The following is a 25,845-nucleotide window of genomic DNA, read 5'->3' as shown; positions in this document are numbered from 1 at the left end:
AAGAGTAAAAATTACAAACAGGACCAATGTATTTGTATGCCATACTAAATAAGTGAAAAGAATTGTGCAGTGAAAGTATTAGAGTATTTGCTGGCTGTGGTGCATTTTTAGGCATACAGTGGAAAGAAAGTATGTGAACCCTATGGAATTAGCTGGTGTTCTGCATTAACTGGTCACAAAATGTGATCTCATCTTCAGCAAAGTCTTCCCAAACAATTTAACCTTTGTTTCATCAGTCCACAAAACATTTTCCCTGTAGTGTTGTGGAGTGTCAAGGTGGTCTTTGGCAAACTTCAGACGCGCAGCAGCGATTTTGTTGGAAAGCAATGGTTTCCTACGTGGTGTCCTGCCATGAACACCATGCCTGTTTAATGTATTTCGTATAGTATGTTAACCAGTTCTTATGATTCCTTGAAACCATTACCTGTCACTCTTTGGTTCTTTTTTTTTTTTTTTTTTTACCTCATTGAGCAGTGTACCCTTTGAGTCATCTTGGCTGGACAGACACTTTTAGGTAGACAGTTTGTCTAACTGTGGACAGATGACTGTCTTAGTTCTTCGAGATAACTTGTTAACCCTTTCCAGCTTTATGCAAAGCAACAATTCTTGATCGCAGGTCTTCTGAGATCTATTTTTTGTGAGCCATGGTCCACGTCAGCAGATGCTTATTGTGAATAGCAAACTGAAAATGTTTAAGTGCTTTTTATAAGTCAAAGTATCTCTAACCCACACCTACGATCTCGTTTCATTAATTGGATGCCAGGTTTGCCAACTCCTGACTCCAATTAGCTTTTGTTGACGTCATTAGCCTAGGGGTTTACACACTTTTTTCAACTTACACTGAATGACGTATTCAGTGTGTACAAGAACAATATAATAATTTGTGTGTTATTCGTTAAAACAGATTGTGTTTGTTCATTATTGTAACTTACATGATCAAACTAGATTTTAAGACGGATTTATACATAAATGCAGGTAATTTCTAAGGGTTCACATACTGCCACTGTATAAACAAATTAATGGTTAATATATATTTTACGTGTCCTTTGACGTCTTTGATTTCATGAAAAAGTGCAGTTTAAGCAAGATTTGTGTATTGGCACATTTAATGTATGTCAGTATAATTCTAATGATCTCATACCAAATTCAGTGTGACTTCACAAGGCTTTTGCCACAAAATCTTAAGGAGAAAAGTGCACTGCAAAGTACTTTTACAAAGTACCAAAAACAGATACAAAGTGGATGGATATGGACCAGTCAGGATGAAATAATTTTTGTGAATTAAAATATTCACCAGTGGCTTTTATTTTAGTTTTGTCTCCTTTACAGTTATTTATCAAGAAACTATCACGGTGAATGATGTCTTAAAACACATTAACAAAAATGAATCGATACAAAAGTTCGAATTACTGCTAATAATGCCAATAAAAATCAAAACAGCTGACATTTCAGACATTTCGCTTAGTGGAGTTTCCAAATATATTGAGCATGTTCTCTTGCTTCTGGACGTCACTGAAGCGTCTCTGTCTCTGATTGGTGGAAGCCATCAGGAATGGGCGTGACTTCGAAGCGTGGCACTGTCTGCGGGGCGGGGCCTTGGGTCGTACAGGAAAAGATAAAGAAAGCGAGGACATCTGAGACGAAAACGGTAAAGACTCACACAAAACACCTTTGGTACTGCCGATCGATATGTTAATACATTTCCCATAAGTTCTAGAAACAATACAGCCGATTATCCCTTTTAAAAGCCGCCGAAGTGAGCTCAAAGACGCCTTTTATATCCAGCTAGCGGTGTGCTAACAGGCTAAGTGTGATGATGACGGAAACGGACGAACAACAAGACGTTTTAAAGTCCGAACATAACGGCTGCCACACGTCCAGAAAGTTTAATACAGATGTTAATTTGAGGTATCATTTGAATACAAGTCAAAATGCTGCCCGTGTCGACACTTATCTTGGCGTGAGATTAGACGTCCTAGTTAGCATCGCGAGTAAACCGGGAAGGACTGATCAAGTTTGGCGCAGACATGCGGCTCTTAATTATCAGCACCTCTCAAAACACTCAACATAACATTTAGCCATTTTAAAGAGCTGTTTATTCACGATTAAGCCATAACGTATATCTCCCTTCCCTCTGGAGCTCTTGTTGAATCAGTGGTCTAATCAATGTTAAACTATATAAGGTCACACACAGCGACAATAACTTGCAGACCTGACTGCACTAAGCTGTGTATGGCGAGTCTAAATTAACGTGGGAAACATGGAATACTTAAAAGTGTGTTTTATTTGCTTTGATCAGTGGTTTAAGCAGGGTGAGGTGTGTGTATGTGAGGAGGGGTTAATGCTGCAGTGCTATAATGACACAAGAACTTAGTGTACAGATAACTGAAATGGCTGAAATATTAATATAGACATATATACAAATAAATATAGGCATATGTCGTGAAATTGTGCATGAGATATCGTAATTTTTATATGAAACCAGATTCACATATTGTTTAAAGCTTAGCTGTTTTTATATTCCAAGTGTTCTAGTATTTTTAAACATTTATGTTTCAGGCTCCTGATAGTGTATATATAATAAACTAGCTAATTCCAGTGTTGCCTCCTGTAATTACTGGCTGATCTTTCTATCTTTGGCAGATGGCTGCAATTCGTAAGAAGCTTGTAATCGTTGGAGATGGAGCATGTGGAAAAACGTGTTTACTCATCGTTTTCAGTAAAGACCAGTTTCCTGAGGTCTACGTACCCACAGTGTTCGAGAACTATGTTGCTGATATAGAGGTGGATGGCAAACAGGTGAGAATGTCTATACAATCCTATGTCAGCAAGTCAACTTCCTCTGATTGTTACTTTATAGCAGGGGTCGGCTATGGCACGCGCGCCAGCATTGGCACGTGGAGGGGTAATCACTGGCACGCCAGCAACGACGAGAGAGGAGTAGACCCTCTAGATTTTATTTATATAAATTCTGCACCAGCGTTCCAATCTACATCTTGATGTAATCCTTCCTCATGATCACACAGCGTGTTTTCATCAGCTGAATGGGAGGCTAAACACTATTAAAGTGTGGCGAGACTCGCGAGTAAACGCGCCCGCTTTGCTTCGGTCAGGCTGCACGGATGTCAACCTACATTCCGTGTTTCATTTGTTTCTTTTTGTTTTCAGAACAACACGTGATGTAATAAGGAAAACACTACTATTAATCTTTGATTTCCAACCCAGCATACAGGTACACCGTCCTTAAACCATGGACACATTCAAAATTACATTAAACAATCAAAATATTCAAAATATAAATGAAACCTGGAAATAAAGTTTTAGGATTTTGCAGATGCGATTTACCGAAAATGGCTTGATCAGTTGATCGGCTTGTGATGTGTGAATATCAGCCATTGACCAGGAAAATAAAAATGTCTCTCCATGTCAAAAAGGCCGACCCCTGCTTTATAGTCTTTTCCTTTATTTTCATTTTTGTAATGGATGTTATTATGGGTCTGAACTGAAGTGGTTGACTTAAAGGAATATTCTGGGTTCAACACAGGTTAAGCTCAATCGACAGCATGTGTGGTATAATGTTGATTTCTGCAAAAAAATAATTTCAACCCATCCCTCCTTTTCTTTAAAAAAATCAATAATCAAGGTTACATTGAGGCACTTACAATAGAAATGAATGGGGCCAATTTTTGGAGGGTATTAAGGCAGAAATGTGAAGCTTATAATTTTATAAAAGCACTTACATTAATTCTTCTGTTAAAACTCATGTAGTATTTTAGCTGTAAAGTTGTTTACATCATAATGTTTTCAGTCATTTTTAGGGTTATAGGGTTTGTTGACATTCCTTCATCATGGCAACAAAGTTGTAAAATTGGCTCTAACTTTACACAGAAAAGGTTATTAAGCGATTGTATCACACTAAAATCATGTTAACATGCATATTGTTTACGTCTTGTGGCTATATTTTTGAAACGGTGAGTATTTTAATGTTTACAGATTGGCCCCATTCACTTTCATTGGAAGTGCCTCACTGTATCCCAGATTTGTACTTTTTTCTTTTTAAATAAAAGAAAAGGAGGGACGAGTCAAAATAATTTTTGTGGTGATCAATATTATGCCACAAATGCTGTCAGTTGAGCTTTTCTTGTATTAAACCCGGAATATTCTTTAAGTTGTTGGACATTGTGCACATTTGTGAAAATATGCATGCATTGGCATTGTTTAATGGTCTTTTTAATGTTTATTACATGTGTGTGTATATATATATTTGGTGGCAGGTGGAACTGGCTCTATGGGACACAGCTGGACAAGAGGACTATGACAGGCTGAGGCCCCTGTCCTACCCAGACACTGATGTCATCCTCATGTGCTTCTCCGTAGACAGCCCTGACAGTTTGGGTGAGATAGTCTGTGACACTGAGCACTGCAGTGGCCAGTCTTTATATTCTTCAGATTTGATGCTCTAGTAATTAGGGCTGGGTATTGATACAGATTTCCCGATTCGATTACAATTTACAAGCTCTCGATTCAATTCGCTATCGATTCATTTCAGTATATTTCAGTTATAATGTCTATTTAACTTACATATAAAATAAATTCTCTCACAGCTAATGCTGTTAATTATACAAGGGACCTTCTAAATAGGTATATTACGAAATATAAATGTTACATTTCATTTGTTTTTCATAATTTTAGTCACATTTTATCTTATTAAAAATGTACAAATCCATGCCTTCCATGAATAAATGTGGTATTATATTGCATATATTATGTTTTGTTACATGTTTATTGTTTAATACATAATTTATACTATTTACAAGTATTATCATTGATTAGTAGAACACGTGGTAAAAATCAGTACTGTCTTTTTAAGAATAGAGGCTGTTCTGTATATGGGCACATAGTAATGAGAGTGGACTTGAATGGCTTTTTTTTTAACCCTATCTGTGCTATTTGTGATTGCAATTAAATGCTTTTTTTTTTTGTTTTGTTTTATCAACAACTGACTGTAAAGAACAGAAAGAGTATTAATAGGGACTGTGTGGATCTCGTAATTGGACACTCATTGGAACGAGTCAAACCAAACGTTTACACTCAACATGCAGTGAATGGATGCTGAACTTTACTACTCAATCACTGGAGCGTGAAATCTGAACATTTACCAGCCAGTGGGTAATCACGGACATTTTTAGTCGCATAGTGCAAAATTTGGTCTCATGTGAGCGTACTGTAAAGGGTTGCGCGTAAAGTAAAAGATCGATCTTGGCATTGAAGAATCAATATTGTTCAAATGAAGATCGTGATGCATCGGAAAATCGTTTTTTTTTTTTTTTTTTTTTTTTTACCCAGTCCTACTAGTAATATTTTAAATTAATCATGTATGGGCCTAATTCTGATTGCAATCTCTATTAGCAGGGCTGATATTATTAAATGTTACTGAGTTATGAATGAACATTTTAACATTAAAATGTAAAACTAAACCTTTTTTATTCTCTTTGTTCCATCCATATTTTTATGTTAAATACTGTTATTCTTGGTGAATGCAATAACTTGGCCAGAAAAATATTTAGTTCAATATTAGTTATATTCTGGGGTCACTGTTTCTAAACCCTTATTGTATTCACACAGAGAATATTCCTGAAAAATGGACACCAGAGGTGAAACATTTCTGTCCAAATGTTCCAATAATTCTGGTGGGTAATAAAAAAGATTTACGGAATGATGATCATACTCGAAGGGAGCTGCTTAAGATGAAACAGGTATGTGCATGTGTGTTTGTGTGCTAATACCTACCCTAAACCTGATATTGTATTGATTTAAAAAAATATATAGTTGTCTTTTTGATAGGGTTGTCAATTTAATGTGTTAATTCAGTACGATTAATTATATAAAAAATTTAACATTAAATTAAGGCAATTAATCATGCCACCAGACCGTAGAAAGTAATTTTCCTATCATCGGAGCAATTTAAGCTTGAAGTACCACCTTTATTTTTTTACGAGTCTTAAGCCCTATTTGGACGGGATTTGTCTGTAAAGTACTTATTACTAGGGACGTCTGTAATGTTTACAGTCGATTCACACAGGAAAAGCGGTGTCTGTAAAAATCGCAGAGATTGGTTTCTCTACTGCATTTACACACTGCGTCACAAACTACGTTTTCCATTCAAGGATTAAAGCTGATCAAAATAAATCTGATGGAAACGCAAATTATTGCTAAAATTTCACAAGTGTCGACATAATATTTTTCTGTTTAACTCTAGCATATAAACTCTATGTCACTTCAAATGTCGCAAAAAACTGGTTTGGAAACACTTTTTGTCAAGAAAATTAGCATTAACGCAAAAATGTAGTGACACATGACAGAATTTGCCCCAGTTGTTAGTCTGTGTTAATCATGACGACAAGGTATAGGATCCTTGAAAGACAATTTATTGTACGTGATTATGGATTGATCTGAACGGCATAAAGATCCGATCACTGCAATCATGACACTTCCAGGAGTGCCAACACAAATATCTCACAACAAAACATGCACATTGACAAGTGAACGGAGAACAAATGAATGGCCACTGTTTGTGATTAATTTAATCGCGGTATACATCCATTTATTTATTAAAGTTGCTTTTATACACCATCCAAAATAATAGACAGCAGTCACGGAATTAGCCCACAATACAAAAATATATATCATTTCTGTGCACAAAGAGGTTTTAAATTAAAAAATAAATATACAATACTTTTTTGGAACACTAACATATAGCCCAATTTGATAAAATTATTGTTTAGCTTTTGAAAAAATGCCGGCAAAATTCCCTGTATTAAATTAATTAAATTACCAAATGTAAAAAGCATTAAATTAAAAAAATAAATTACCAAACGAAAAAATATATATTTTTAGACCTATATATGCCTTTTCTTTACACAAAAGTAAATTAACCTTACCCTGTTCTGTAGATGAAAAAAGTTGGCTGAATGACATTCTCGGAATGTTCTACACTTTTTTCAAGGCTATAAACTATCAGAACAATTTGTCCAATGCTGAGATCACTTTCAGAAAATGAGCTTTTGATCCTTTTAAAACGTTGAAATATTTGAAATCTAAACCTCTTTACCTCGGATCGCATTTGCTGAGCTTCTTCAGAAAATGTAAATTGCATTATGACGCTAAATATTAATTTGAGATGATAATCAAGTTCAGTTGGTCGTTAAAAGTTGCTGGACAAATATACGGGACATAATGCAGCTGTGATGGCAATGCTTTAGATTAGATGATTGTTCAAAATAGCCTATTGAATATCAGGAATAAATACAACAGAACTGGTGACATAACGAGCCTGTAATAGGAATCCTATTACACTCTTGAATTAAAAATATCAACAATCTTTTCACATTATGTCATTTCATTTTTCCCCCTCTGCAAATATGTTCTGAAATGTGGGGCTCAACACAATTTCTCCCATTCAGTCTGCTCAAATCTCAAAATTATGTGCTTGTGTACCTTTCTATTTTCCTAACAAAAAAGCGCTGGTTTCTTTCTCTTTTATATATAGTAAATTAAGATTCAACAGTATAAAATGCTTGAGAAAAACACGCATTAGTTCAAACACAAAAGCCAATGTTATCTGAAGTTGTGAAGCGTGTCTTACATTAACCAACATTCATTTCAGACACTCTGAGAACTTGAGAAACAGCAATATTTAAAGGGCTCACAGGCTGGAAAGTGCAAATTGACTGGTTTTTTACCAGCAAGTCCATTCGCATGGCGTAAATATAACAGGGTTTTTTTTTTTTTTTACAGGCTGTTTTATGGTAGGTAAAACACGCTGTGGGAACACGCAGTCGGTAAAAAGTCTGGAAAAATTACTGAAATAGCTGATATTACATTACCCCACAAACCCATTTAAAAGTAATCCTGTCCGAATAGGGCTTTAGACGGCAGGGGAGAGTAAGCGCAACTCCTGCTGTACAGGCAACAAACCACAGTGACAGCAGACAGCAAAAGATGAGAACGCGTTCTTGCGTACAACTACATGCTGGACGAACACAACCCCGAATGCAGGGGTCTCGAGATGTGTTTTTCTAAGTTCCAAACTATGTGTAAAAATGCTGTGTTTATGATGCAACAACAGTGAGACGCTTCAAAAGCATCTGTCTGATGCATGTGTACATAGATGCGTTCTTAGAAAAGCTCTTATAAGTCTGTCTCGGGCAGATTGACTAATTCAGTTGTAAAATGGATTCAATCAATGCTTTACTCGTCTACCACTATTATGTAATTATTATATTTATGATATTATATTTTTAATGATTTAAATATCATTACAATGATTTTTATTTGGGGGCCTTTCTCTGCAAATAGTGATATTTTCAATTAATTTAATTAATCGGTATAGCATGTAATTAATTTGATTTTAAGTTTTAATTGTTTGTCAGCCCTACTTTTTAAATATAATTGTCTTATTGGTTAAACCATCCTCATTGTCAGCATGAACTGGTACATCCTAGTTTTGTCAGGAATTAGACTCTTTTCATGAAATCAAAATGATATACTCTGAAAAGTTGACAACTATCTTTAAACAGGTATATGCATTTAAAATGTAGTCTTTCTCGTCGAGAAAACAGACCAAAAATAATATTTAATATATATAAAATACTGAATGTAGAAAGCATTTGATTGTCCAATCATATGCTCTCTAAAATGAGAATGTCCCCTCCCCTTAATACCACGTGCCTCTGACTAGCAATAGCAAGTAGCACATTATGGTTCTTGGTTGTGTCATCAACTAAAGGCTATTGGCTGTTTCATAAAAAAAATGAGGGATGAGCCCTTTGATGTGTTTCAATAGGAAATATGTGAGCACAGGAAAGAAAAGCACTTTTCAAGCTATTTCACATCTTGAACATAACTACTTTTACATGGAAATAACCTACAAATTAAACTACATAAAAATAATGGAAACGGAAGTAAAGATATAAAATATTAAATTACTATTAATATTGCATTTTGTTGTACTGTTATTATACGATTATGTTGTTATATTTTGAGACAAAATTAGGTGTACTAATGTCCTGTAAATGGTTCTTCCTAAACAGGAACCAGTTAAACCAGAGGAAGGGCGAGACATGGCTAATCGCATCAATGCGTTTGGCTATCTCGAGTGTTCAGCTAAAACTAAGGATGGTGTGAGGGAAGTGTTCGAAATGGCCACAAGAGCGGCACTCCAAGCCAAGAAACGTGGCAAGAAGAATGCCTGTGCTTTGCTATAGAGACCTGGGAGGAAAAGAAAGAGGGAGGGAAAGGGGTAACCAAACTAGGCCAAGGAATATGAAAGAGCTACAAAGTTAATTGGTGGGGGGGGGGGGGGGGGGTGGCATTTTCAGTCCAGGCCAAAGGAAACTTCAGAAGATAGTAGTGATAACTGTACCGGCGAAAAGGGACTTCGATATTTTTATGGCCAATATGTTTGCCATCAGTCCTCTATTAAATCAAGATTAGTTGGCCTTAAGCCTTCAGACTGATCACAAGCTAAGGAAAGTGTATTAGTAGACTAAAGATTGATGTGTTTTCACAGTGGCTCACAATTAATGGGGTGGGATTATTTGTGATGTATTCTTTTGCCCATACCACATCTTCTGGTTAGAAGAGCAGCATTGTAAGAACACAAATGACTTGGTCTGAAAAGATTCCTTTTTTTTTTTTTTTGGCACCAAGTACATTATTCAGGGTGTGTAAGGCATTAGTTAGTACCCTACATTGTGTATATTAAATGTCAAGGAGGGAGTCAAGACATTGGCCATATGACACAATGCTCCCATGATCCCCTTGAGAAAGCTCCCAGGGACCCAGTGGCATCTTATGTAAATCATTTATTACTGTCCTTCGTAATACCATTTTCTGTTTAACAATTCTGTTTTTCCTACTTAAACATGTTAATATTGTTGGTTAATACAGCTGGTTCCTCTGTGACCTCCTGTGCTGTCAAAATTGACTGGTTTAAAAATAGTTGAAAGTAGTTGTAGTCTTACAGTTTCTTAAATCAATAAGAATGAAATGCATATATATTTTTTGTTGCCATTTGCCTATAAAATTCAAAGTAAAATGCATTAAGCAATGACCATGTTTACATGCACTTAAGAAAGGGTTTTTGCAGAAAGTGTTCTGAAACGTCATGTAAATGAGAATGCCGATTTCCTTATGCCGTGAAAGGGGTTTAACACACCTAGGTTTCTCCCAGAGAAAGCTGCTAATGTGGCCATGTAAACACATACACTGCGTTCTAACAGGTTTTTGAAGAGTGCGCATGTACGTGGAACAGACCGAATAACAAATGTCATAGGATGGAGCCTAACATCAAGTCACATCATCAACAAAACATTTCTGGGAGTACAGTGTGAAAAGCACATACACTATAAACTTCAACCATTTATAAACACCACTGTAAAATATTGACAGTCCCTCACGTTCTACTCTCCTACATTGAGGGAATCCCAGAGTTTTACGTAAAGGGAAACACCACTATTGAAGTGCAATTCCACTGCAGGTCATGATAGAAAGGTAAGGAAACAAACAGCAACAACTGTGGAATATCTTGAAATGAAGCGAAGCAACAGAGAATAAAATAGTAAAGTCTTCCTCGGATACCATGTTTGTTATTTATACAGGCGTTGGGGGTAATTAAGTTGCTGTGGAAAAAGCTGCTTACTGACAGAGCTGCATGTATACAGGAATAAAGAGTACACCACTTATACAGTGCATGTAAACAAGAACGCTTCTCGCAATAACCCGCTTTCTGGTGTCCATGTAAACGTAGTCAATGATGATACTAATTCACCTTTTTGTATTTTATGTGCTTGCTTATGTATTGTAATTAAAATAAAAACTTTTGGTTAACCAGCACTAGTGGAGGTCAAAGCAAAACTACAGATGTGACTGCAGTTTTATATGTTGACTGTCAGACACTGTATGATTTTGGCCAATATATACTTGTCAAAGTGTTTTCTACTAGGTGACGGTTAAAGTTCTGCGTAAACATCGGTTTTCACGTATTCCTCTTGCCAAATGTAATATCTGTTAATTTCACACTGTATAAATGAGAAACTCCCTCCATTTTCAATACATTTTTCTTTTAATCCCCTCTTCTACTGTACAGTATGTTTTTATTTTTGTGAAATTCTACTGGCTTATGCTATATCATTTTTGCGTATTTTACAAATTCTAATATCTTAGAATTTAAAAGTTTTGAAACAAATAAAGGAAACCATAGCAAAAATTTGATTTTGAGAGAGCTGTTTAATGCCATATTATTAAATGCAAGTAATTTCTTTGAAGAGATTCTGCATTTCATTGTAAGAAAAAAATAGCCTTTGATGCATCAATTATCTTTTGTATACCAGTGCATCTTTGGATTTACACAGACTCATTTGAAATGTATTGAAAAAATAAATTCTTATAGGGTAACTTTGCTTGGGTCTTTATTTTATGTCTATTCTTAATGATAATGTGATTAAAAACATTGATGATTGTGTACAATATATTATTTCTTTTTCAGCCATTGTAGAAGTGGTCTTCAGTAAACATAAGTACACATGCTGACATTAGTTAAAAGAACTAAAAGAGGAGGTAGATAAAAAAAAAAAAAAAATATTGAAGGTTGTCCTGGGTCTAAAACAATCAGTCAGTCTTTATAGTGATCTGTGCAATCCAGCAACGAATTCATGATAATAGGGCTCTGAAATATGAGGAAAAATAAAAGTCACATCCTCGTATCATTTTTGGCTTGTCATTTAAAAGTGTGTGATAGGTACAACATACTATAACATTTATGCATCAAGGTACTATTGGTTGTATGATTTAAAAACAAAATCACTGTGTCTGGAGAGGATTATTCTCATTACTGTTCTGTAAATGTAATATTAAATGTAAATAATATATACATATATAATAAAAAATGCAATTTTATATATATATATATATATATATATATATACATACATACATACACACACACACTCACTCAGCACTTTATGAGGAACACTATACTAATACTGGATAGGGTGACTTTGCTCTCTAAACAGCCTCAATTCTTCGTGGCATGGATTCCACAAGATGTTGGAAACATTCCTTTGAGATTCTGAACCATGCTGACATAACTGCATCACGCAATTTCTGCAGATTTGTTAGCTGCATATACATGCTGCGAATCTCCTGTTCTACCACATCCCAAAGGTGTTTTATTGGATTCAGATCCGGTGACTGGGAAGGACTCTGAAGAACAGTGAACTCATTGTCATGTTCATAAAACCAGTTTGAGATGACTTTTGCTTTGTGACATGGTGCATTATCATTCTGGATGTAGCCATTAGAAGATGGGTAAATTGTGGCCATGAAAGAATGCACATGGTCAGCAACAATACTCAAAAAGTCTGTGGCATTCAAGCGATGATGATTGATTGGTATTAACAGGCCCAAAGTGTGCTAAGAAAACATTTCCCACACCATTACAAAACCGCCACCAGCCTGTACTGTTGACAAAAGGCAGGTTGGGTCCAAGGATTCATGCCACTGGTGCCAAATTCTGACCCTTTCATCTGTGTGCCTCAGCAGATATCTAGTCTTCAACTGTCCAGTTTTGGTGAGCCTGTGCTCATTGCAGCCTCAGCTTTGTGTTCTTGGCTGACAGAACTGGAACCCGATGTGGTCTTCTACTGTTGTAGCCCAACCGCCTCAAGGTTTGACATGTTGTGCATCCCGAGATGCTATTCTGCTCACTACAATTGTACAGAGTGGTTATCTGAGGCCCCATTTACACCTTGCATTAACATGCGTTTCATATCCAGATAGTATCTGGATAGTCTTTAGCTGGATTGCATTGACACCTAGCAGTCAAATGTGTCTTCACTGTGTTCAGATAGAGATCCGATCGAAGTTACCTACGCTAAATGGAAAGCACTACTTACATATTACATTAGAGCCTGTGGTAACTGAAAATTGTTTGTCTTTTAGTGAATTTTAAATACACTGACGGATAATTAAAATGCATTCTATCACTTTAACAGTCATGGTTTTTGCTTCATTGAAAATCTTTTGGCAGCCACCAAAGCTAAATTTCAGGTCGCCGAAGTAAATTTAATGATATTTGTCTCGTGTTTGGCGCTTGGCTAAATATGTTACATTGAAACACGTGAGTGAAGACTGGTTTCACGTGTGATGCGCATGATTAGAAAACAGGAGAGAGACGTGAGCGATTGGGGATTTGAGGAGAGAGATGTGATGTACAAGTGTACTCTACCCATCAATCCATCTTCTATAGCCGCTTGTCCTATGTTTGGTCACAAGTGGTGCTGGAGCCTATCCTGGCTGTCTCAGACCAAAGGCACCCTAGACAGGTGGCCAGTCCATCACAGGCAAACACACACTGACAACCACATTCGCACTCTCACTTTTATCTACGGGCAATCTAGGGCAGTTTCCAATTTACTTAACCAGCAAACTCCAGAAAGAGACACAGAAAGGCCCTGGGTGAGCCGGGACTCAAACCAAAAAACCTTCTTGCTGTGAGGCGACAGTGCTACATATGAGCCACCATGCTGCCTTCCAAGTGTATTCCAATGGAATAATCCAAGGGACTTTGTTCATGTTCGTGTAACTAGATTGCAAGACATGTGTTAATGTGTTTATCACATTGCAATGGCAGAATTAACAGAAAAAGGCAAGAACACACAACATGGCGCTTTAACAACGGTTGACTGTAACATAACCTCATCACATAATTAATTACTTAGCTGTATCCGGATAATGAAAATGCATTTGCATTTACACCTTCTTTGAATGTGGTCAGAATACATTCCTGACCATCTCCAAATGTGGTTTGAGTGATCCGATTACGATCCTGTCATTTAATGTGGTCAAGTGCTATCCGATAGCGATCTGATCACCGAAAACGCATGTTAATGCAAGATGTAAATGGGGCCTGAGTTACCGTAGCCTTTCTGTCAGCTCGAACCAGACTGGCCATTCTCCGTTTAACTCTCTCATCAACAAGGTGTTTCCATCCGCAGAACTGCCACTCACTGTATGTTTTTTGTTTTCTGAGTAAACTCTAGAGATTGTTGTGCGTGAAAATCCCAGGAGATCAGCATTTACAGAAATACTCAGACCAGCCCATCTGGCACCAACAATCGTGCCATGGTTGATATCACATAGATAAACTTACCATTCTGATGGTTGATGTGAACATTAAATAAAGCTCCTGACCCTTAGCTACATGATTTTATGCACTGCACTGCTGCCACAAGATTGGCCGTTAATCGTATGAATAAGTAGATGTACAGGTGTTCCTAATAAAGTGCTAAGTGAGTGTTTTTTTACAATTTTTAACGAATTAATCACATAGTGATTAATCGTGATTACTGATGGTACATTAAAACAAACATTAAAATGTAATCATAAATATATTTACACTTTGTCTCAAAGAATTTGAAAGAAACTTGTTAGTCATTTTGGCGAATCGAGTTAATTATAAATTTTTACAGGTATAAATCTTTGATAAAAGTATGTTTACATGCCATAAAATCAGTGCAAAAGCTGTTAAAAGTTGGGCAAGATCTTCTGGCTTTTTAATAATAGGATCAAATGGGCAGATTCAATTTATATCAAGCTTTATTGGCAAGATAAACTTAAATATACATTGCCAATGCATTATTAGTCACTATACAGACAGATCTAAAACAAACTGGATACTGAAGTTTAATTTGCTGAAGTTTAAAGCCTTAATATTATTTTCTCTGGCTGCATTTAGTCTCTATTGTGTACATGTTGGGTCTCTCTCGTGTGGTTTCGTTTTTGACACTGATTAAGATGACAGTGAGCGTTTCTGGGCGAAGCGAAGAGATACGTCAGCTTGCTCGTATACACTATATTGCCAAAAGTATTCGCTCACCCATCCAAATAATTGAATTCAGGTGTTCCAATCACTTCCATGGCCACAGGTGTATAAAATGAAGCACCTAGGCATGCAGACTGCTTCTACAAACATTTGTGAAAGAATGGGCCGCTCTCAGGAGCTCAGTGAATTCCAGCGTGGTACTGTGATAGGATGCCACCTGTGCAACAAGTCCAGTCGTGAAATTTCCTCGCTACTAGATATTCCACAGTCAACTGTCAGTGGTATTATAACAAAGTGGAAGCGATTGGGAATGACAGCAACTCAGCCACGAAGTGGTAGGCCACGTAAAATGACAGAGCGGGGTCAGCGGATGCTGAGGTGCATAGTGCGCAGAGGTCGGCAACTTTCTGCAGAGTCAATCGCTACAAACCTCCAAAATCTGAAAGGCCTTCAGATTAGCTCAAGAACAGTGCGTAGAGAGCTTCATGGAATGGGTTTCCATGGCCGAGCAGCTGCATCCAAGCCATACATCACCAAGTGCAATGCAAAGCGTCGGATGCAGTTGTGTAAAGCACGCCGCCACTGGACTCTAGAGCAGTGGAGACGCATTCTCTGGAGTGATGAATCACGCTTCTCCATCTGGCAATCTGATGGACGAGTCTGGGTTTGGCGGTTGCCAGGAGAACGGTACTTGTCTGACTGCATTGTGCCAACTGTGAAGTTTGGTGGAGATGGGATTATGGTGTGGGGTTGTTTTTCAGGAGCTGGGCTTGGCTCCTTAGTTCCAGTAAAAGGAACTCTGAATGCTTCAGCATACCAAGAGATTTTGGACAATTCCATGCTCCCAACTTTGTGGGAACAGTTTGGGGATGGCCCCTTCCTGTTCCAACATGACTGCGCACCAGTGCACAAAGCAAGGTCCATAAAGACATGGATGAGCGAGTTTGGTGTGGAAGAACTTGACTGGCCTGCACAGAGTCCTGACCTCAACCCGATAGAGCACCTTTGGGATGAATTAGAGCGAAGACTGCGAGCCAGGCCTTCTCGTCCAACATCAGTGTCTGACCTCACAAATGCGCTTCTGGAAGAATGGTCAAAAATTCCCATAAACACACTCCTAAACCTTGTGGAAAGCCTTCCCAGAAGAGTTGAAGCTGTTATAGCTGCAAAGGGTGGGCCGACATCATATTAAATTCTATGGATTAAGAATGGGATGTCACTTAAATTCATATGCGTCTAAAGGCAGATGAGTGAACACTTTTGGCAATATAGTGTATCTCCCACATCTGTCTCACTGATTGCGGGTGAAGTCTCAATTATTTGTACAGTAAATCCGCTCCCGTGTTTTTTATGCTTGGGACATGCGTTGCGCGTAATGAATAAGCGTGCACTGCTCCACACAATCAGTATCTGTGGTAGGATGTGCAGTCGAGTCAAGCGTGTAGTGCCTGGAAATTTATACATGCCAATTTTAGCCACAGGAAGTGGGGACATTTTTTATTTTTATTTCAGAAAGTGAAAAAAAAACCAAAAAAAACGGATACTGCATTAATTGCGTTAATTTAACACGTTAAAAGTCAACTATTAATCGTAGAAATTAATGCATTAAATTTCCCAGCCTTAATATATGTGTGTGTGTATATATATATATATATATATATATATACACACTTACACACACACACACACACACACACTTTATATACTGTAACCAATGCAAAATATCTTTCTTAAAAATAGGCTTAGTTTTCTTTATGCAAAATATCTATATTTTTTTATTTAGTCAAATATCGTCTGATTAATCGGCCTGGCTGATTTATTGGTCTATCACTAAATATAACCCAGCCATTTTGTGAGATTCACCTAATACTCTCCAGTGGTCTAAGTGAGAACATAATCCTCTTCATTTTGATTTCCCATCTGACCTCATGTGTGTTACAAACCTGAGTCTGGCTCTATGATGGCGTGTCTAATGAGGAAGTCAAGAACCACCATGGCACAGTTTGGCTTGAATTCCTCACTGACTAGAAGATCTTTCACCTGAGAACGAAACATGGCACTAGTTTATGCAGTAGACATAATATGTCATTCAAACCTAAAATCAATAAGATCCATTCACCTTCTCAATGGGGTAGTAGTAAAATGCTTGCACTTCTCCATCTCCAATGTGAGGCTGGAAATTGAGAGGCAACTCTAAGTCAAAGACAAATTGGCACTCAGGAAATACTCCTTCGTCATCTTCGTAGGTGTAGCTACAGAGAGAAGAAACAGAGGAGGACATGAATTGAAGATTCATGATCACAGAACTTCTTTCAATTGAGCTAAACATAGCAACTGTTTCCAGGCAGAAATTTCGCCTGTGATAGACACTCACTGTCTTCCATTGATCACACTGACGTGTTTTAAGCCTGTTTAGAACATGAATTCTGGTCATCTTCTTTTGAAACGTGTAGAGCGCTCTGAATATTTCCTTGGAAACTGGCCAGTTGGTAGTTATTTCTGGCATCTCTGCTGTATTAATCATTCTCTTTTGTAATTGAGTTTAGAGAGATGTTAACATCAACAGCTCCCTTGATGTCTGGGTTTAAACCTAACAAGCATCTCAAATCTTAGTAATTACCAGTTACTTATTCCTTTTGAGCTTGATGCATTCTAAATATATTTTTTAATTACCTAAACTAAATAGTGGGACAGAAAAAAACAAAAAAGGCAGAAAGAAAGAAATAAGATTATGTACCTCACAGTTCCCACTGGGAGCGCTTGCTCTGCCAGGCCTGGAGGGATGCAGGCCTCTTCTTCACACTCTTTTACCATGGTATGCCTGACACTACAGCCTGCTGCCAGCCCCCCAGCTGCCTGCAATGAGATCAGAGGTACAACTTTGGGTGTGTGATTTATTCAATTATTATGTACTTTCTTCCATACCAGTTAAATATGCATAAATAACTATAAGCTATGTGGACTTATGCACTTTCAAAACATTGTAAAGATTGTTTGAATGGTCCAACTTCTGGTTCAGCCAATGACATAAGTTATAGGCAGAGCTATCTGTAATGAGCTGTTTAGTGGGGAATTGACCAATTTGACAAGCAATGGCAGATGGCAGGTTTGAGGATGGAAGAGACAGTATGAGTGTTTGGGAAACCTGTTATTTTGGAAACAATGTTATTTTCGCAATTCTGTTTGGTGGCACAGATATTATATACTCTACCTTTAACCTGAGTCAATTTTTAAATCTGCCAAACTCTGTGTCAATTAGGTAGCAAAAGAGCCGGTCCCACTTTATATTAGAGGTCTTTAACTACTATGTACTTTTAAAATACAAAAATTTTGTTCTGCAAAATTTTCACAAGATTCACATTTGCTGCTACTGCGTTTGAGGTAGAGGAAGGTTTAGGGGTTAGGTTAACAATGTAACTACAGATGAAATTAAATGCAGGCACTTTAAATGCAAGTACAATGCAACAACATGTATTTACATAATAAGTACATTGTATCAAATGCTTAAGTACATAGTAGTTAAAGACACCTAATATAAAGTGGGTCCAAAGAGCCATTTACTCAACATTACCAGCATTGTTTCATAAACAACTACATGTAGCAATACACATTTTATACATATATGCAGTGAAAATGTAATGTGTAATAGATGTTTTAAAGTAACAGTTCACCTAAAAAAGAAAAGTCTCTCACTTATTCAATTTACTCACCCTCATGTTCTTACAAAACCCATATTTTCTTTCTTATATGGAACACAAAAGGAAAAATATAAATTAATAACACTGTCTTTTCAATACAGTGGCAGTTGATAGTGACTCACTTTAAAGATTAAATAAGGACCGCAGGATGGCGCCGCGGATGGCTGCCTTGGTGTGGAGCGCTCCGATTGTTTTGTTGTTTTTGTTTGTTTGTCCTGTGTTTAGTAATCTTTTCCTAGTTAGTTTTACCAGAGACGAACTGCTGAACATTCGACAGCATATACCAGACAATCTTTTCCCGGTTTTCGAATATTCAGACGTTTTGCTGGACATTTTAGTTGGAGGCACAGCAATTCAAGAGACGCAGGCGAGGGAGATGAGCCGGTGCGCTGGTCAAACTCCATCGGCATGGATTTCGAACAGCACTGCAGAGTATTCATTCTCTGCTCTCTTCCTAACAAAACGGACAAACTACATCTCCTCACCCGCACAAACAAGGACTTTTCAACCTCTGCTGCCTTGTGCTTCACAGAAACCTGGCTGAGTGAAGCCATTCCGGATAGTGCGTTACATCTGCCGGGCTTTCAGCTGTTCAGAGCGGATCGCATCGCGGAGTTAACTGGGAAAACGAGAGGCGGTGGAACATGCTTTTACATCAGTGAAAGTTGGTGTACAGATGTAACAACGTTAAAGAGGATGTGCTGTCCTAATTTGGAAGCGCTCTTTATTAACTGTAAGCCTTTCTACTCGCCGCGGGAGTTTTCCTCATTTATTCTGGTGAGTGTGTATATTGCGCCAAACGCGTGTTTGAATGCCGCGCTGCAACAGTTGGCTGATCAAATCACAGACACGGAACAACAATACCCGGACTCAGTTATTATTATTCTTGGGGATTTTAACAAAACAAATCTCACACGTGAACTGCCCAAATACAAACAGCACATTACATGCCCCACCAGAGACAGGAACATACTGGATCATTGCTACACAACAATAAAGGATGCATATCGCTCTGTCCCTAGAGCAGCTTTGGGACTCTCTAATCATTGTCTGGTTCATCTTCTTCCAACCTACAGGCAAATATTAAAATCAACCAAGCCAGTAGTAAGGACTGTAAAGAGATGGACTAATGAAGCAGAGCGGGAACTACAAGCCTGCTTCGATTGCACGGATTGGAGTGTTTTTAAGGCTGCAGCCACAGACCTGGACGAGTTCACAGATACTGTTACATCATTTATCAGTTTCTGTGAGGATATGTGCATTCCTACTAGGGCTTATGTGGTTTACAGCAGAGCTCAGGCAGCTTCGTCAGGCCAGAGAGGATGCTTACAGGGGTGGGGATAATGTCTTTTACAATCAGGCCAGGAACACACTGAACAAGGAAATCAGAGTGGCTAAAAAAAGATACTCTGAGAAGCTGAAAAACAAGTTTTCAGCTAACGACCTTGCATTCAGTGTGGAGTGGTATGAAACAACTCACAAATTACGGGACTCCTACCCCCAACCCTGTAGGGAACCAACAACTGGCTGTCGACCTGAATGTGTTCTACTGTAGATTTGAAAGGCCCAATCTCACACCCCACACCCACTCTGACCTTCACTTCACACAAACACAAACACCTCCTGCAACCCCCCTCCTCTCCCCTCCTACTACTCAACCTGCACTTAAGATCTTTGAAGATGATGTGAGCCGCGTCTTTCGGAAACAAAAGACGAGGAAAGCTTCAGGCCAGATGCCGTCTCACCAGCGTGTCTTCGATCCTGTGCTAACCAGCTGGCCCCCATCTTCACACAGATCTTCAATAGATCACTGGAGCAGTGTGAATTCCCATGCTGCTTCAAATGCTCAATCATTATTCCTGTCCCAAAGAAACCAAAAATCACAGGACTTAATGACTACAGACCTGTCGCCCTGACATCTGTGGTCATGAAATCATTTGAGAGACTGGTGTTGGCCCACCTCTACACCAATGACTGCATCGCCAAGGACCCCTCTGTCAAGCTCCTGAAGTTTGCAGACGACACCACTGTCATCGGCCTCATCCGAGATGACAATGAGTCTGCATACAGAAGGGAGGTTGAACAGCTGGCTGTCTAGTGCAGTCAAAACAACCTTGAGCTGAACACGCTCAAAACGGTGGAGATTATTGTGGACTTTAGGAGGAACACCCCAACGCTGAACCCCCTCACCATTCTAAACAGCACTGTGGCAGCAGTGGAGTCATTCAGGTTCCTGGGCACTACCATCTCACAGGACCTGAAGTGGGAGACCCACATTGACTTAATTGTGAAAAAGGCCCAGCAGAGGTTGTACTTCCTTCGCCAGCTGAGGAAATTTAACCTGCCACAGGTGCTGCTGATACAGTTTTACACAGCAGTCATTGAGCCTGTCCTCTGCACTTCAATAACTGTCTGGTTTGGTTCAGCTACGAAATCAGACATCAGAAGACTACAAAGGACAGTTCGGACAGCTGAGAGGATTATTGGTTGCCCCTTGCCCCCCTTCAAGATCTATACACTTCCAGAGTGCGGAAAAAGGCTAGAAAAATCACTCTGGACCCCACTCACCCTGCCCACTACCTTTTTGAACTATTGCCCTCTGGCCAACGCTTCAGAGCTCTGAGCACCAGAACCGTCAGGCACAGGAACAGTTTTTTCCCCTCAGGCTATCCATCTCATGAACAGTTAAATTGCCCCATTGAGCAATAACTATGTGCAATACACAGTTTAATCTTTTTTATATTTATCCAACACATCCAACCTCTTCTGCCATTTCATTCCTCTGGAAAAAATAAATAAATAATTTGCACTGTACATAACAGATTGTATTAGATTTGCAATACCTATGTGTATGTGTGTATGTACGTATGTGTATAATAATTATTTTTTATTATTATTATTATCTATGTCTTGCTGCTGTTTTTGTATTGTTTTGTATTGTTGTGTACTGGAGCTCCTGTCACCAAGACAAATTCCTTGTATGTGTAAGCATACTTGGCAATAAAGCTGATTCTGAATCTGAAAAGTGACAGAAAATTAGAAGTCACTTTTGTGCATCATATTTCAAGTCTTCTGAAGGCCTGAGAGAGAGTCATGTGTGATTGGAACAACATGAGTGTGAGTAAATAATGACATAATTTTCATTTTTAGGTGAACAATTCCTTTAAGATACAGTGTACATATATGTAATATTTATGTATTACTAGTTACTGTGCCACTTATTACCAGATTGTCCAATCTTCCTGGATACGTCTGTTTAGTCAAAGACCGTCGTGCCAGCCACATATTGAGATTTCCACTCGAATCGCATGTGTAGCCATTGACATGGACACCGTACCTTTTTACTCCAAATAGACCTGTATTGGGGCATTATTCATTATATAAGTGATGTCACTGTTTGTGCCAAATTACTGTATAAGCATAAAATGAACATTTCATTGACTTACTTGTTGCTGCTCTCTCCATATACATGAGCGGAGGGTCGCAGTATCTAGGCATCACTGCGTATTGCTGAAAATAAGATGCACTCTGATAATGTTGCATGGAAGAACTGACAAATATGGCCAAAAAACAGTGAGGAGCTGTTAAGTTATAATGAAGATGGGTGATGAGTTAATAATAATGAAGATGGGTGATGAGTTAAAGGGATAGTTCACCCAAAATGAAAATGCTGTCATCATTTACTCACTATCATGTTGTTTCTTTTTTGCTGTGGAACACAAAAGGAGATGTTCGGCAGAATGTTAGCCTCAGTCACCATTCTTTTTCATTTTATGAAAAAAAAAGATGCAATGAAAACGGTGACTGAGGCTAAAATTCTGCCTAACATCTAATTCTGTGCTTCATTGAAGTAAGAAAGTCCTAGGGGTTTTTAACAACAGGGTGAGTAAATGATGACAGAATTTTAGTTTTTTGGTGAACTATCCCTTAAAAGGAATGGTTCATCCAAAAATGACAATTCTCTCATCATCATGCCATCCCAGATGTGTATGACTTTCTTCTGTAGAATAGAAACAATGATTTTTGGATGAATATCTCAGCTTTGTAGGTCCATACAATGCAAGTGAATGGTGACCAAAACTTTGAAGCTCCAAAAAGCACATAAAAGTAATCCATAAGACTACAGTGGTTTAATCCATGTCTTCTGAAGCAATCCACTGAACATCTTGCCAATGAAGTCTCAAGGCACGATCAAGATATCAAGCTTGATTACATTTCCCAGTGCTTAAAGCATTTGCAGAGCGCTAGATGCCGCTATGAAGTGTAATCGAGCTTGAAATCATGATCGCCAAGGAGACTGCGGATGTAAAGATTTATAGTAAAAAAAATAGCTATATGTTGGTCTGTTCTCACCCAAAACCCATTGGATTGCTTAAGAAGACATGTATTAAACCACTGGAGTCTGATGGATTATTTTTATGCTGCCTTTATATGATTTTGGAGCTTCAAAATTTTGGTCACCATTCACTTGCATTGTGTGGTCCTACAGAGCTGAGATTTTTTTCTAAAAATCTGGGGTGGCATGAGGACAAATAAATGATGAGAGAATTTTTTCTTTTTGGGTAAACTATTCCTATAAGTCCATAAGTCTTACCTCATGTCTCCAGCCTATGAGACAGGTGAATGTTGCCTCTCTCCTCAACTCCTGCAGCACCTCATCCACAGCCACTGATCTGCTCTCAAAAGTGTCAACGCTGGAGCAAAAGGTTATAGCACTCCCGTATGGTCTAAAAACAGAAGGAAAACGACCAAGAACTGATGCTACTTTTGGGGGAATCCATCCCACCTGCTCTCCAGCCACCTCAAAACGTAGACAGCTCTCTAAACTGGAACCTGGAATAAAAGAATGCATTGGTTTGTGTAGTTAAAAGAATAGTTCATCCAAACTTTCTTTCATTTGTGGAACATACAATGAAAGTGAATGGTGACTGAGGCTGTCAGTCCCTTACATTCTGCATAACACATTCTTTTGTGCTGCAGGGAATAAAGAAAGTCATACAGGGTTGGAACGACATGAGGGTGAGTAAATGATGACAGAATTTTCGTTTTTTGGGGGGGAAATTAAAGGCAAAATATGCATTTTACATACCACGTGTATATAAGTGGTTGGAATGAAATACTTCTGGAGACATGTCCTGTGGCGTGACATGCTATACTCCATCTAAAAACATTTTAAAAACATTTTGCTAATCGTTTTATAGTTAATATGCATGCAGCTTTTATGACCTCATAGTAAATGAGGCTATATGGAACATTTGTTCCTTTAAAAATTAATGTGTGACACAGCAATTTAAAGGAATATTCCATGTTCAATACAAGTTTAGCTCAATCAACATTATCTGTGGCATAATGTTGATTTACCACAAAAAGTAATTTCGACCCATCCTTCGTTTTCCTTAAAAATATAGTAAAATAGCATATAACTTTACACAGAAAATGCTATTAAGCAATTTTATCACATTAAAATAATGTTAACACGAATACGGATTGGCCCCATTCACGTTCCTTTGTAAGTGCCTCATTGTAAACCAGATTTGTTTTTGTTTTTTTTGTTTTTTTTTAAAGGAGGGACAAGTCTAAACATGTTGTGGTAATCAACATTATGCCACAAATGCAGTCAAATACGCTTAACCTGTATTAAACCAGGAATATTCCTTTAAAATTAACTACTGAAGGCAAAAATGTGATTTAAAAACTTACAGAAATTGTTCAGATACAATATATATTCATATATATTTTAACCTAAAATATTTTATGTTGATAAAAAAAAAAAAAAAAAAAGTAAATAGACACGCTATGCTTCAAACAACCCTTATGACCCTTCTATATGGCATTCATATGGATTGACTTTTATTGACATTTATTGATGTATTTAACGTGACATGGATTTAATTCTGTATTTCCCCCACCTGGTAAATGAAAGTTGTTCATTCGACGCAGCAGTTGCAGCATTTTCTCCGACCACGAAGCCATTCTGGGGCGTTTGACGGTGAATTTTCCGTTCATAAACCGTGCATTAATTCGCGCGTGTGTGTACTAGATTTGTCGCTGTCATACACCCACGAACTTCATGCTCGCCTCCATTGTTGCTGTTCCTGTTGACGTGAGCGCTAATTGGTTGCTGCTCTATGACAAAATCCAAAATCCAATGAGGGTGTTGTCCATATACCGGCTCTCCCCACTAGAGGGCAAATGTGGCCAAAACACTTGACTGAATGCTGAAGGGGCCCATTGAATCTGACCAGTCATGAAAAGGCATGCTACCACTTCTCTTAAAAGCAAAAGAGAGTGCTTGATCAAGTTTCATCATTTTTTTTTTTTTTTCCTGTGGAAATTGGTCCTACAGTGAAGTGGGCCGTTAGTAATTTAAAATGAAAATGTTTTAAGTGATGACCATTGTAATTTTAGTAAAATAGCCAATTAGGAGCGAGTCATTATGGTCATAATTATTTGATTGCGCTGTTTGCTGTCTGTCAACTGATTGCACTGTGGGGCCCATTTAATTGAATGCATGTGCCACAACACAAACAGCCCTTACAAAAAGTTCCCATTGTTTCACCAATACAGTAGTGTAATTCTGACTAAGTTTAACTCTTTACTCAATGTATGAAATGTTTAACTTACAAAGACACCAGACAGAAAGAAAGAGGGACAGCAAAAATAATAGTTACTTTTCACTTGCTAAAATCTGCACCAGTCTTTGGGGTTGGGGTTAAATCTCCAACCAATCACAAAAAATATACAGACAGTAAACACTATTGTTAGAGAGGACTAAAAAGTATCCAGTAGTAGGTGGTTTTTAATGAGGAGTCAAGAAAAGCAAACTGTTCCCAAATCACACAGCTAGCTGGAAAGTAGAGAATATATCTAAAGAGATATATCTAAAAGTGTTGTCATGTAGCACAGAGATACCAAAGCATCATCAGCTCCAGAAATTCATTAGAACAATGTCACCACTGTTCTGCTATCATTTGTGTAATTAAGATTAATCTGTGCAAAAGCATCTTAAATATATCAGCACAATACATACCTTAGTTAGTGCTGGTGGTTTCAACACTGCGGCGAGAGATTACAGGGAATGATTCATCCCAAAAATTCGAGCCAATATGTTTACCAAAACCGATTCGTTCACTGATGCGGTCAGTAACGATTTCCGTGGATTACAATCTTTACACCAGTAGGTGGCGACAAATGTGTGTACAATTTGTTATTAGTAATGCTGTCTGAAATTGTTTACTCATTCAGTTGATCACTGTGAGTGCA

General features: G+C 38.0%; 2 protein-coding genes across 2 annotated transcripts; one reads left to right on the top strand and one right to left on the bottom strand.

Annotated features, from left to right (window-relative positions):
- The first annotated feature begins 1,537 nt into the window (after window positions 1-1,537).
- Window positions 1,538-11,457, top strand: rhoaa (ras homolog gene family, member Aa). The gene is made up of 5 exons (XM_051652975.1): window positions 1,538-1,648; window positions 2,644-2,799; window positions 4,275-4,395; window positions 5,626-5,756; window positions 9,093-11,457. The coding sequence occupies exons 1-5, from the start codon at window positions 1,553-1,555 to the stop codon at window positions 9,264-9,266; spliced, it is 678 nt and encodes a 225-aa protein (XP_051508935.1). The 5' UTR covers window positions 1,538-1,552; the 3' UTR covers window positions 9,267-11,457.
- LOC127414733 (uncharacterized) lies at window positions 11,270-24,677 on the bottom strand. The gene is made up of 8 exons (XM_051652969.1): window positions 24,492-24,677; window positions 23,177-23,415; window positions 22,029-22,092; window positions 21,808-21,938; window positions 17,622-17,740; window positions 17,004-17,136; window positions 16,828-16,924; window positions 11,270-11,728 (listed from the first exon to the last, which is right to left on the bottom strand). Exons 1-8 carry the CDS (start codon window positions 24,586-24,588, stop codon window positions 11,682-11,684), a joined length of 927 nt encoding a protein of 308 aa, XP_051508929.1. The 5' UTR covers window positions 24,589-24,677; the 3' UTR covers window positions 11,270-11,681.
- Window positions 24,678-25,845: the final 1,168 nt, after the last annotated feature.

The sequence above is a fragment of the Myxocyprinus asiaticus genome, chromosome 24 (genome assembly GCF_019703515.2).
Source record: "Myxocyprinus asiaticus isolate MX2 ecotype Aquarium Trade chromosome 24, UBuf_Myxa_2, whole genome shotgun sequence".
NCBI lineage: Eukaryota > Metazoa > Chordata > Actinopteri > Cypriniformes > Catostomidae > Myxocyprinus > Myxocyprinus asiaticus.
Note: the sequence above shows the minus strand (reverse complement) of the source record. Positions and strands in the feature narration are given on the sequence as shown.